Consider the following 12,934-nt stretch of genomic DNA (forward strand, 5'->3'; position numbering starts at 1 on the left):
AAGCAAATTGGAGCTGGACACAAGTTTTGAATGGGTCTGAAAATGAGGAACGATTTAACGTCTATGCAATACAGGAAGGGGAACCACTCAAAAGCAGAGAGATCCCCAAAAACATAAGCAATGTGCTAATATTTGTTGAGGACAGAGAAAAGGATAATTGAAAAAAAAATGAGAAGCAATTATAGCAGTTTTATAGGAGTGGACTGGCAGGAAAGACTGTCTTTAAGAAGCCAAGCAGAGAGACACTTCCAGATCTAGATGCAGCAGTCCGTGTCTGGCAGGCCGTAGCAATGAGAAGTGAATTTTCAAATCTCACCGTTTCGAAAGGGGTTGCCGGCAATCTTTTCAAAGATGTTCTTAATCACATTGCCTGCTTCCCGCTCCACTGGGATCTACTGAAAAATTCCTAGAGATGTTATATGGCAACAAAAGAAAGGAAAGCAGTGCCCTGAATGATCCATATTGTCAAACTCCGATTATGTGGCATTTAGAAAAGATGCTATTATAATTTAGTATTTATTGACTACCTTCAGGGTAAAAAAAGATTTCTCACTTGCGATCACGTACTTGAGAAAACCGGAACGCCCAAAGCAAACACTGACTTGGGCAACTTAGGGTTCATAGCTCTTATTTTTGTCTCGCTTTCATTCACCGTCTGCTGTGCACCCGGTAAGCTGAGCATCCTTCCGTAAAGCGAGACCCGTAATTAAAATAAGCCATCGGAAACGACGAATTGTGCTTGAGCTCAAGGCGGGCAGCCCAAAAGTCTCACATTGCCCCGTGTTTTTTGTGGAGCATGCGCAGATGCCGGACTTGCGACTGCCCCCGCCCGCGCCGCACCGACCCCGCTCCCGCCGCCGCGGCGGCGGGAGCGGGGTCGGTGCGGCGCGGGAGGGGGCGTGGCTTGCGAGCGAGGGGGCGTGATCTGAGACAGCGGGGGCGTGGTATGAGGCGGGGCCAGCTCAGCTTCTCCGCCTCCCTTCTTCCGCGCATGCGCGAGTAGCCGGAAGCGCGGCGGAGGAAGACGGGTAGGCTCTATGGCCATGGCGGAGAAGTTCGACTCTCTGGAGGAGCACCTGGAGAAGTTCGTGGAGAACATCCGGCAGCTCGGCATTATCGTCAGCGACTTCCAGCCCAGCAGCCAGGCTGGGCTCAACCAGAAATTGTGAGGGGCCCGCTGCTCCGCCATCCCTCTTCGTTACCAGGCCAGGCCAGGCCAGGCCGCGGGGCCCTTGCTGCCTCCCTTCATCCCCAGCCTGGCGCCTCAGCGTACCGGAGGCCCTGGCCGGTGGATCTGTCACCCTTCCGCCGTAGCGAAACGAGGGAGGAGCGGCGGGAGGTTTCGCCGGGGTCTCCCTCGCTGGGTTTCGTGTCGCTGGCCTCGCAGCCGGGGTTAGGGTTAGTGCAGCACGCCCCTTTTTGGCTAAAACCGACCCGTTTTCTTCTTACAGGAATTTCATGGTGACCGGCTTGCAGGATATCGACAAATGCCGGCAGCAGCTTCACGATATCAGTGTGCCCTTGGAAGTTTTTGAGTAAGTCGCTTTGTACCTGGAAGGGAAGGTGCTGGAGTCGGTGTGATTTGAGGTAGCGTGGCTTTGCAGCGTGGGTGTTTTCCCCGAGGGCAGCTTGTTTCTTAAACTCCCTCTTCTGAATGCCTCACGGGAATGTGAGCAGGCAGAAGAAGGTAAGAAGTACCTTTAGCCGGTGAGAAGGCAGAAGGGTAAGAGAAGTGATAAATTGAAAAATAGATAAAGTGAAAAATACACCTGCTTTCAGAGCTCTTTTTTTTTTTTTCTTTTTTAATTTATGTTGACTTTACATATGTAGGCAGTAATACAGATTCTGCTGAATCTGGTGATTTAGTAAGTAAGCTTTCATTTTGCAACTATAGTTTTGCACTAGGTTAGAATCAGGATTTAAAGTTGCAGGTTTAGGTCAGTACTTAGGCGTTTAGTTTCAGTAGTGGCAATCTTCTTGTTGGCAGAGAATTAGAACATTAAAAGCAAAATAATGAATGTAGAGGGAGAGCTATACAAGACAGCTTTTATGATATAGCTGACAAGTTAATTTACTAGTGTTTCTTGTAAGTCCGAATGGTTTGCCTATTCTAGTGTATTATTGGCTATACAGGACTTTTTTCGGTTGGGCTTTCACTCTTATCTGTAAATCTGTGATGACAATCTTAAATGTTCTGTTTTCTTCATTCAGTGATGGAATTTCCCTTTGTCAGGCACTTATATTGCAAAGCAAAAATACACTTACAGGTTTGTTGACACAAGTGTGTTAATTTTTATTCTTTACTATGGTATATACACTTCCTCTTCATCCTTGAATTGCTGGGTGCTGTATTCCTATGTGCTTATTGCTTGCTGTGTACTACCCAAGCTACTTTATGGTTAGTGCCCTTTCAGTTGCTTGGAAAAGGACCCTCTTTCTTCATTCATGTGTACTTATTGCCTGTGAGGACCTGGGTAGTTATGTTTTTTGTTTGCTTTTTGTACTTTTTTCAAAGCTCCAGGCTTCCTGGAAACAAAGATTTAAAACAGCATACCAAGACAGCTGTTTGCTGGCCATGGCCCAGTCCTCCTTGAGCTGTCTGTTGAAAATGGCTGAGTTAAACTGTGTTTTTTTTAAAATGCACATTTTGGATAACGGTAGTAACAAAGAGACAGCAAGGTGAATAATTCTGTACCTTGGAGAACATCCGAGCAGGAATATGATCATTTAGGTAGTATCTTTTCTATTTTGCAGATACATAGATCAAGGCCGCAATCCTCAGCTTTACACTAAAGAGTGTCTGGAGCGAGCCTTGGCTAAAAATGAGCAAGTAAAAGGAAAAATTGACACAATGAAGGTAAACCAGAAATAATGAAAGTACTAATGTAATAATGTATTTGATAAGTTTTTACTTTTCTGTAAGTACATGGGGGTTTTTCACTTGTGCAGTTATTAAATTCCCTTATTAGGTGATTTGTATTAGGAATTGCTCTGCATCCCTGTATCTTAACTGATGCTAATGCAGACTGTTCTGGAAAGGAAACTCGTAATTCATCCCACAATTGCAGATGCAGGTGTCGCTATGATTTTATTTTGGTTAAAGGTGTATGTAGCATTATGGATCTTGTTTGTTTGTTTTAATTTTGAATACTAGTGAGTACCTCACACTGTTACAGTTCTGTAACTGTGATGTGTGTAAGTTTAGAAATAAGCAAAACAGAAGGGGTATTTTTCCAGTCTTGAATGTATCTTAGAGTATTAAAATGTCAAACGTGCTATGTAAGCATGAGTTAATCTTTATACAATTATTTAAAATGTATGCCAGTGTTTAGGGTTTTCTGAACTTGTACTTTCATCTAGTATGAACCTAAGCATTCTGCTATACTGTTTAACTGCTGTATTTGTAATTACTGCTGAAAAATACAATCAGAAAAGGAAGTTTAGTGAGATTTGAGAAAGGGCTGTTCGTGTTTCAGAACGTTCTTTGCAATTCTTCACACTAATTTTAAGTTCAGCCAATTTGTGCTGCAGAATGTAGACATATCTCCATAAGTTCTCAGCTTCTTTTTCTTTTGATATGCTCTGTACTTGTAAAAGTTGTAGGAAGAATTATGTATTTCTAAGCCAGGTAGGAGTTCCTTTTTGGAGGTGGAGGGGATTCCGTATCAAATGAAGAGGACGTGTCCTTTATCAGCTTTGCTTAATAAGGTCAGACAGATATTGATACACCAGAGTTTACCAGAGAGGTCCAGCTAGGCATTTCTTAGGTGAAAATGCTAATTAATTTATAGGAAATTAAAAGCATTTTAGTTTGCCTGGTGCTTACCTAGCAGATTTCACTTGAGCATTTTCTCTGAATTTTGTAAACGTAACTTTCTGTGTTTGTCTGTGTGGTTTTGAGGGTTTTTTGAGTACCATTCTCTTAGGTCACTGAAATGTAGAACTGTGGTGTATACAAACATTTCTGGTCATCAGATAGCATTGCTTGATGAAATCTAAATAAATTGTGCAGATGATGTATACACATTTTTTCTCTTTCCAGAAATTTAAAAGTCTGTTAATTCAAGAACTGACAAAGGTGTTCCCAGAAGACATGGCAAAGTACAAAGCTATCCGAGGAGAAGATCCTCCTCCTTAAGTTGGCCTTTGATAGCTCTAAAAATGTCAATTCCATAAACTGATGATACCACTCTATAAAAACATTGATTGGAGAGAGGCGGAATCCAAGCCTTCATAACAACTGTACTAAAAATGGCAGTGATGGCCTGCAAAGGAGCTTGATGATTGCTGATGGTTCTGGTCTGAAGCTACTGAATCTTCCTGAAGACTTTTACTCCAAGGTTGCAGTTCAAACTTCCTATGGTGATCTCCTCTTCTTTCCTGAAAGCTTTTGGAGCTATAATTGTCTGCAGGTCATCAGTACATAGCATTTCCCACAAAGTGCATTGCCAGAGGAGAAAATCATGTTTTTTGTCTTCTGAAAAGTGTGCTCCAGGATTGTGGGCTCATCTGTTTTTAAGAGAAATGTATTTACTATACGTGATTAATTTTTCATTTGTAAACTGCCTTTTTTTTGATTACAGTACAAACAATTGACTGCTTTCACCTTGCCAAATTCTGCTGAACAGGAGCCTGTCAAGGGCTGCAGTCCTCATGTGTCATAATGAATTGCAGCCAAGAAAACCTTCAGATATTTTTGTTTTGCTCTATGAGCTGCAGTGCAGATGGCTGAGGACATAGAAAGTGAGCATATTTGGGGACTAGCTCCTCAACAATGTTAATATTTTGTATAGTATTTAATGTAAGCTTTTGTTTAAGTCTAGTCACTTTCTGTAAGCAGGTTGTTGAATAAAAATTTGAAAAAATCTAAACTCTAATGTTTTTCAGTTGTATGCTACTCTTTGGAGAATGAACTGAAAGCTGTGAAAAATAGCATATTGCTCAGTCTCACAGTGATAGAAATAAAATGTCAAAACTTGGCCATTAAAAGTTTATATCTGAAGATAATGTCAACTTGGTATTTTGGTTGTGTGGGGACAACTTCCCTTTTAGTACCTGAAGCAGGAGATTTTTGGGTATCGATGATTGTCACCTGAAGCATTTCTGATTAGCTGCAAACTCATCTGTGAAACCTGTAACTGTTCATATGTATGGTAGCCCCAACATAAACCAGCACGTTGGGTTCAGTACCCAGGGGCATGGTGCATGTGCAGAAGACCAGTTCTACAGTGGAAGCAAGAGGACCTCTTTTAAACCTTGGGGCTTTGTGAAACTTGACTTGTTTGTGCTTACATTTGTCCTTCCAGATGTAACTTGACTTTTTTTGCACCAGCAAATGAATTTATTATTTTGCTAACTTTCTCTTAGTTGCTAAACCTAGTGGTTTTGGGCAGGAGTTCCAAAATAGCTGTACGTGCGTGTGCTCTATAGCAGACCTACCTAGTCTGTTAAAGACCTTAATGGGGATGTTCAAGTTGTTGGTGCCACGGTTTTCCCACCTGAAGTCCTGTCTGTACTCGGTTACCTAGCTCAAGCAAAGCCCATCCATAATGCCAAGCAACACTATGCCTGACCAAGCTTTGGCATAACAAAAGGAAAAAGAAAAACAGAAAACTAGGTGTTTGTCCTAGTTTCAGCTGAGATAGTTCATTTTCTTTATAGTGGCTGGTATGGGGCTATGTTTTGGATTTGTGCTGAAAACAGTGTTGATAACACACTGATGTTTTAGTTGTTGCTGCACTAGTCAAGGACTTTTCAGCTTCCCATGCTCTGCCAGGTGCAGGAGAAGCTGGGAGGGGGCACAGCCAGGACAGTTGATCCAAACTGACCAAAGGGCTATTCCATACCATATGGCGTCATGCTCAGTATATAAAGCTGGGGAAGAAGAAGGAAGGGTGAATGTTAGAAGTGATGGCGTTTGTCTTCCCAAGTAACCATTACGCGCGATGGAGCCCTGCTTTCCTGGGGATGGCTGAACACCTGCCTGCCCATGGGAAGGAGTGAATGAATTCCTTGCTTTGCTTTGCTTGTGTGCGTGGCTTTTGCTTTCCCTATTAACCTGTCTTTATCTCAAGCCACGAGTTTTCTCACTTTTACTCTTCTGATTCTCTCCCCCATCCCACTGCGGGGGAGTGAGCGAGTGGCTGTGTGGTGCTTAGTTGGCTGGCTAGGGCTAAACCACGACAGTGTTCCTCTGCATTAGTTATTTAAGACTTGTTACCTGGCAGTCTAAATCTAATTGCTGCCTGATACTATCCTGCCCTAGTCTGCACACTTGCTTTTCCTGGTATTTGCTCCACCACTAATCACTCTTTTTTCCTTCATGATTTTACTGTATTAACTTGGCAGAAAACAGCGATAAAGTACACCATGTTTGCGTTTTGCTCTGCCTGGATTGCCCTAGATCCCTAGGAGTAGTTGAAGCAAGGCTTGTGACTGGCACGTGGGATGTATACAGGGCACAAGCAAAGAAGATGAGTCTTTCCGGTGCATATAATGTGATGGGAAGCAGAGCTTGAGAGCAAAATCGTTGGCAGCAGGCAGGTGAAACTGTGTTTCAGCGGTAGCCGGGAGAGAACATTTATGGGACAAGAGGCCAGTAGATACTGGTCTGGATACTGGTGTATTCTGGCTCCTAGTGCTGACACCAGTCTGTGTGTCAGACTTGGTGGAGTAGCACACTTAAAAACTGGTGCTTTCAGGGAGTCTTGTTTTTATATCTACTTCTCATTCCAAAATACATTACTCTGGTTGTGCAAATTCTATCAATTAGAAATTGATATTAAAAAAAAAAAAAGTAGATAGTCCTTGCCATTTGGATTTTTGGATCTGTAAACTTTACAGGGTGTCTCCTAATGCTTTAGGGTATCCTTGGTAGCTTTAATTTTTGTAACACCAACGTAGGAAAAAAAATGAAAGCATTCTAAAAATCAAATGAAAACAAAATACATAGGATTCCTCCATAGAGCAAGCTGGCATTTTGTTTGAATGTAGACAGACTCCCTGGGGAAGCACTGGAACAGGTTGACCAGACAGGTGGTAGAATCTCCAACCATCTTCGGAGGTTTTTAAGACTCACCTGGACTTCGTCCTGAGCAGCCTGATCTAACCTAGCAGTTGGCTCTGCTTGGAGCAGGAGCCGGGCTAGGTGAACTCTAGGGGCTTTTTCCAATCAATATGATTCTGCAACTCTATGATTCAAATAATAAGAGTTTGTAAATACAAAAAGGATAAAGGGTAGGGGCTAAAACTGCTGAAAGAGAAATTTGGATTAGGTATTCAAAAACAATCTTATTGCAAGGTTAGCAAAGCAATGGTATAGTTTTCTTGCTGAGTTTCCATCAGAACATTCGTGAGACATTGGTATAGTTGATCCTGTCTTAAAGCAGAGGGAGAAACAAGATGACTTGGGGTCCCTTCCAGCCCTTTCTTGATCATAGAAGTTTGCCATTCAGAAAAAAATAATCCGTATGGATTAGTGTAAAGTATTTCTTGAAAAGAGAGCAGGGACGGAGAGCAAGGACAAGAGGCAGTGGACCTGAGTTGTAATGAAGGAAATTTGATGGACAAGAGGAGTAAGTTCTTCACTCTGAGACTGGTTTAGCACTGGGACAGGTGCTCAGGGTGGCTGCAGAATTGCTGCCCTCAGATTTTTCCAGTCTTGCCTGTACAAAGCCCTGAGCAATCAGATATAGCTTAAAAGTTAGCCCTTCTTGGGGCAGGCAGCTGAACTAGATAACCTGCAGAGGTCCCTTCCAACCAATTTTTTTTTCTGGTTTCTGTGATTCTGTTATCTTACCTTATCACAGTTCAAAGGTTTTTGACTACTCAGTCTCAACACTGAATTTTTTTTGTTGCAGTATGCTGCAGATGATAGTAGGTATTTAACCAGTGCAGGGACCTTCGCTTTTATGTAGTGCAAATTGTGACTACATAAAAGTGCATGACTGCATGCACTTCACCCGTGCATGCGGGTGAAGTGCTGAAGAGATGCTGCAAGAAGCTTTTTCATTGGCTTTTCAAGGCACTGGGTTGTGAACATAAATGATTTTAAAGATGTTTGGGATCAGAAACAGTTTAAGGTATACGCAAAGTCAAGTTTACTTTGAAACAAAGGTGAGGCCTCTGGAGGAACTGAACTCTCGAGGTAATTCTGTGTAGTGCATCTTCTCTATTCATTTCTAAGCCCACTGCATTTAGTGGGCATCTCTGTACCTGTTTCCAGTTCCTCACCCTAACGATGATTTCCCTGTTGGTAACTTTAGAGACATTAATGTTGTTACATAAGAGTAAGGTTTTCAACCAGGAGAGACCTTATCTTTTTGATTCTTTAATAAAAAAATCAAATACTTAGTTTCACATTCTGCTTCCTCCTTTGACTCAACTCCTTTGCTGTGATGCCATTCAAAAAATTTTAGCTTATAATTTTTGGTTTAAACACCCATATTCTAAAATGTAGTCCTCATTTTCGAATTAGTTTTACACATAGGGTTACTTTGAATTTTGAGCCTAGTGTATTAATTTATAACAGTATCACACAATGTTCGGCTGGTACTGTGAAAATACTATCACAGGATTTACATTCTAGATGTTGTGTGGAGCTTAGCATCACGTACGTCTCCATCAGTTTATACGCTGACCAGCTCTGTGTTGATCAGCTCAGAGCTAATGAGCTTTATATGCTATGGCTTTTTCGCAATGTGTTCTTTCCATATCTATATTCCATGCTATATATTCCGTAGAAACTAATAATGGATTAGTAGAGCTTATAATGTATGGATTTACTCCTACTGCTGATAGGAAAAGAAGGCGTGAGAAGGAAAGGGATACTCTCACAGATTCGCTGGAAAGAGGATTTGTTCCTTGAATATAAGAACACTGAGCAGAATTCAAAATTTAACTTTCTGTATATGAAATATTTTTGCGTGTGCTGAAAATTTCCTTTCCTTAACAGAAAAAACCCCAAGTTCTGTGTGTTGTTTCAATGCGTCACAGCTGCCCTCTGCCTGCTATGCAGCTGAATCGTTTCTCCACAGCCCGGCTTCTTCCCCGCTCTTAAGAGCACCAGCAGAGTAGGGCGAGATGAGATTTTTTTGGCAGAGGATGGTGCAAGAGAAACTCTGTTCGTAGAATCTGTGAATTTTCTATGCTTTGGTGGGCTTAGTGTGGGAAGCCCTTGAAAAGAGTTGAGTTGCCCGGTAAGCATCCTTTCTGTCTCAGCTACAGCCTTCACGTCACTCTACAGGAATACCGGTGTGCTGTTGCGTTAGGCAGTCTCCCGCACCTCGTGGAAGAGCCTGTTCATTTTGCTATGGTACAACCCCATCATCCTTCTATAAACGCTGTTCCAAGGACTTGGACTAAATCTATGCATTTGATTTGTTTGTGAAACATCGTTCAATTTTGGCCATGTTTTGCTGATATTGGCACCACACTACAGATTTGATTGTGCCAGCTACATAACTCCCCAGCAAGGCCTCGTGCGTTCTCTCTTCTCACTCTTTTTAATGCTGTTACTGCAACATTATTAAAGTAGTTAAGTTGATTTTTGCAGAATAAACAGGAGTGGCAGAGGATTCTAACAAATAACAATTCTCACACTTCCAAAACCAAAATCACAGTAGCCTCTAGGGTCTATTTTATAAAAACGCAATAGGAATTTTTATTTTTCAGTTTTACTCTGTTGTTATCCCAATTAACAAAAATTCTCCTATTCTGAATTCCACTATTTAACAATTATTTTATGGTATAAAGGGTAATATATTCCACAGGTTGTGCATTTCCCTCTGCGTCTTGCTTTTCTCCACCATCCCATAAGAATTAATTGTTACCTGATTATAGTTAGTGGGCATTAATGAAGAATATTTTGCCAAAACAATATGAAGTATTCTTTTCTTTCCACATTTTGTGATGAATGAGTGGATCTTTTTAAAAAATTGTTTTGTCCCGTTTGGCCAGTGCATCTTTAACTGCTTTTAGCTGTAGAAGTGTATCTGCTTCTGGCTTCTCCATGGGTTATGAGACCTACCTCCACAAGCTCCTCTTCTGCGAGGGAGGGTGAGCAAGGGAGACGGAGCGAAATGTAGCCGGGCTCCTGCCAGCACATGGGTGCTCTCTCTGCGGCACGCAGTCGGGGCCTCTCCAGTACGACACCCAGGTCTGACAGGCTGGCTCTGGGGCAGGTCAGCCCTGGCCAGCTCCTCTTTGACGGCCTTGGTCAGCCCTAACCTTTGGTGGACAATAAGGGCTTGTTTTCCCCATGCAGTTTCTGCAGGCAGGCTCATAAACCGAGTTGTGCCTGCTGGCAGCCAGCTGAGCCCCCGCCGGGGCTCCAGCAGCAGCCTTGGCCACAGCTGAGCAACTGTGCCCCCCCGAAACAGCTCTAAAGTGATGAATAAATCGTCAGGGTGCTGGAGCAGGGTTCTGGCCATGGTGGTCCATACAGGGGGTGACACAGTCAGAGGCTGTTGGTGAGAGCCAGGGTATCATAACTGCTGAAGAGCTAATGCCTGCTGGGTAAGTCCCTGAGTAGGCAGTGACAATTAGCTGCATCTGGTTGATAAATCACCATATCCCCACCCAATCCCCACGGAAGGGTTTGGGGAGCTGGGGAGCTGGCATCACTCTGGGTGCGGGAGATGTTAAGAAGGCTGAAGGTCTGCAGTCTGCCTCTGCATGCTGGCCATAGCTTTCCGCAGGATTTAGAGATCAGCCTGGAGCAGTGGGGGAGCCGTGGGGGGCAAGCACGTCTACAGCCACAGGGCCCTAAAAATGTGTGAGATGTGTGTGATGTAAGTGTATAATTTGTTATTGTTGTTAGTTAATAAAATACTGGCCACACTGGCCACAATGAAGATGGTTACCCCCGTAACACCGATGTCCATGCTTGCTGATGGGAAGAAGGTCCCAGGCTTCCCCGGCTCAAAGAGAGGTGATTTACAGACAATGCATGGACCATATACTTCCCCTGGATATCTAGGTGGTCATGGTAAACATGGTGACTGGGATAGTCAGTGGAGATGGAGGATTAGGGAATAATGTTCCTTATAGGTGACATCATCATGGGATCCCAGCAGCATGTATTTTTATGAGAAAACTTTTTTTTGGCTTGGGGGATATATACATCAGGAATAATAATTAAAACACCAAACAAACAGAAAAGCAATGCTAAACCATCAAGTTTCATGTTCTGCTCAGCTCCAGTTCTAAATTTGTGGCACTTTCTTATTCTATTGTTTTATGCTTGCTTCACTTACTGTTTCTAAGCTAGCCATGCAAACTATTGCGATTGTTGCAACTGCCCCAAACAGTCCATATTTGGCATAATATGCAAGAGAGGTAACTGTTGTCATTTATGTGTGTTTTAGGGAAGAAAAGGTAGCCAGAATAAATGCATCTGAGTTTATAGTGTAGAATGAGAATTGCTAGAAACAATGGTGTTTCCATTTCCAGCTGCATATGGAACACAAAAACATCTAACCTAATTTTTCTCTAGTTTGTTAATTGGTTCTCTGAAAAGGAGCATATGTATGAATTACACCGATGTATGCTCTGGTTAGATGATAACCTTCAAGACGTTTGTTAAAGGAGAATGTTACATCTTTGCTCCTTCCCGTTCTGTTACCTGGATTGCATGGTTGGAGGTGATCTGGAATTTTATTTAAAAATAACATCAAAATAACATCAGCCAGGTGACAAAGCATCTAAAATAATTAAAAGGCAATACAAATTTATCTAAAAGAAAGGTATGAAAGCTTATGAGCATTCAGAATTTCAAGTGTATCCTTGAATTTTAGTAAGGTTTTGGAAATAATAGAGCACATGTAATTACAGGTAATCGCTTACTTTTTAAACCATTATCCTTATTATATACACTCTGAAATGAAGAGCTATTAGATAATGCTGCTGGGCACACACTTCTTTAAGATGGGGAGTGTGCTCCTATACTCCTTTTAGGATAAACAAAGACAGTATAAAATTCTTTTGTTCGGGCTTGAAAAGAAACCGATCAAGAAGGTGCAAAGGATTTTACTGCGACCTGTTAAGGTTCAGCATCCTCTCTGTCCCTGTTGCTACTGGAAGTAGAAGCAGTTGGGTCCCCAGCCTTCCCCCGTCCTTGAAACCTCTTTTTGCTTAAGCCTCCCTATGTAGAATGCCTAACGTAAAGCTGTGAAGTCTAACAGGTAAAGACATACCTGTTACAGGAGTTGCATGCTGCAGCTGATCAGCTGTTTGTACATCTAACCATAGCTCTCGCTAGGCTTTTTCATGCAGATCAAGACACTTTGGTTGTTAGCCAGTTCTCAGAATAAGATGAAGCACCAGTGCGCCTGAAGCAATCTGTTACTCTCATACCATTCAGAAGAGAGTTTCTTGATGCAAAAAATCATTCTAGGCGGAGCAGTTTGGTTTCCATTGATTCACCTTTCTAATTCAATTGGTTGATAAAGTGCTGCTAAGTGGGGGTAATGGTTTGATGATTTCCCAAATATTTTACATTGTGATGTTTTTATAAATTACTTTCTTCGATGAATGCAGTTCCCAAATGATTGAAAGTGCTTATTGTATGATTCCAATAAAGTTATCCCAGGTACTCTGTAATCTCATCTTTGACTCTCCTGTGATCATAGAAATAGAGAAGCTAAACCATCCAATCTATTTCTTTTTGTCCTGCTTGATCTTTGGGATTTTAACTAGATCAGTTAGAAACTACTAACTGAACTTGCAGTTTTATTGAAACCTCTCTAAATCAATGTATTTAAAAGGTAAATTATATAACCAAAGACTTAAAAATGTGTAAGAAGTGTTCCGAATACTGACCTTAACAGCAAGTTAATAAAAGAGAAATATCGCTGCCAAGAATATTTCTGGATTCTCAGGTTTCAACACAAAGTCATTTCTTACTTTACTATGATTAATAGCTGTAGCGTTTCTG

The 12,934-nt window shown here is 41.9% G+C and overlaps 1 protein-coding gene across 1 annotated transcript; it reads left to right on the forward strand.

The window, feature by feature from the left end:
- The first annotated feature begins 1,005 nt into the window (after positions 1-1,005).
- Positions 1,006-4,871, forward strand: MED10 (mediator complex subunit 10). The gene is made up of 4 exons (XM_075494072.1): positions 1,006-1,165; positions 1,452-1,535; positions 2,755-2,857; positions 4,043-4,871. Exons 1-4 carry the CDS (start codon positions 1,038-1,040, stop codon positions 4,136-4,138), a joined length of 411 nt encoding a protein of 136 aa, XP_075350187.1. The 5' UTR covers positions 1,006-1,037; the 3' UTR covers positions 4,139-4,871.
- The last annotated feature ends 8,063 nt before the right edge of the window (positions 4,872-12,934 follow it).

This window comes from Mycteria americana, chromosome 2 (genome assembly GCF_035582795.1).
Source record: "Mycteria americana isolate JAX WOST 10 ecotype Jacksonville Zoo and Gardens chromosome 2, USCA_MyAme_1.0, whole genome shotgun sequence".
Classification (NCBI taxonomy): domain Eukaryota; kingdom Metazoa; phylum Chordata; class Aves; order Ciconiiformes; family Ciconiidae; genus Mycteria; species Mycteria americana.

Excerpts from the sequence above, each read along its gene's own strand:
- MED10 (XM_075494072.1), top strand. The coding sequence starts at position 1,038 with ATGGCCATGGCGGAGAAGTTCGACTCTCTGGAGGAGCACCTGGAGAAG. Across the intron at positions 1,166-1,451 it reads GCTGGGCTCAACCAGAAATT|GAATTTCATGGTGACCGGCT; the intron begins GTGAGGGGCCCG and ends TTCTTCTTACAG. Across the intron at positions 1,536-2,754 it reads GTGCCCTTGGAAGTTTTTGA|ATACATAGATCAAGGCCGCA; the intron begins GTAAGTCGCTTT and ends TCTATTTTGCAG.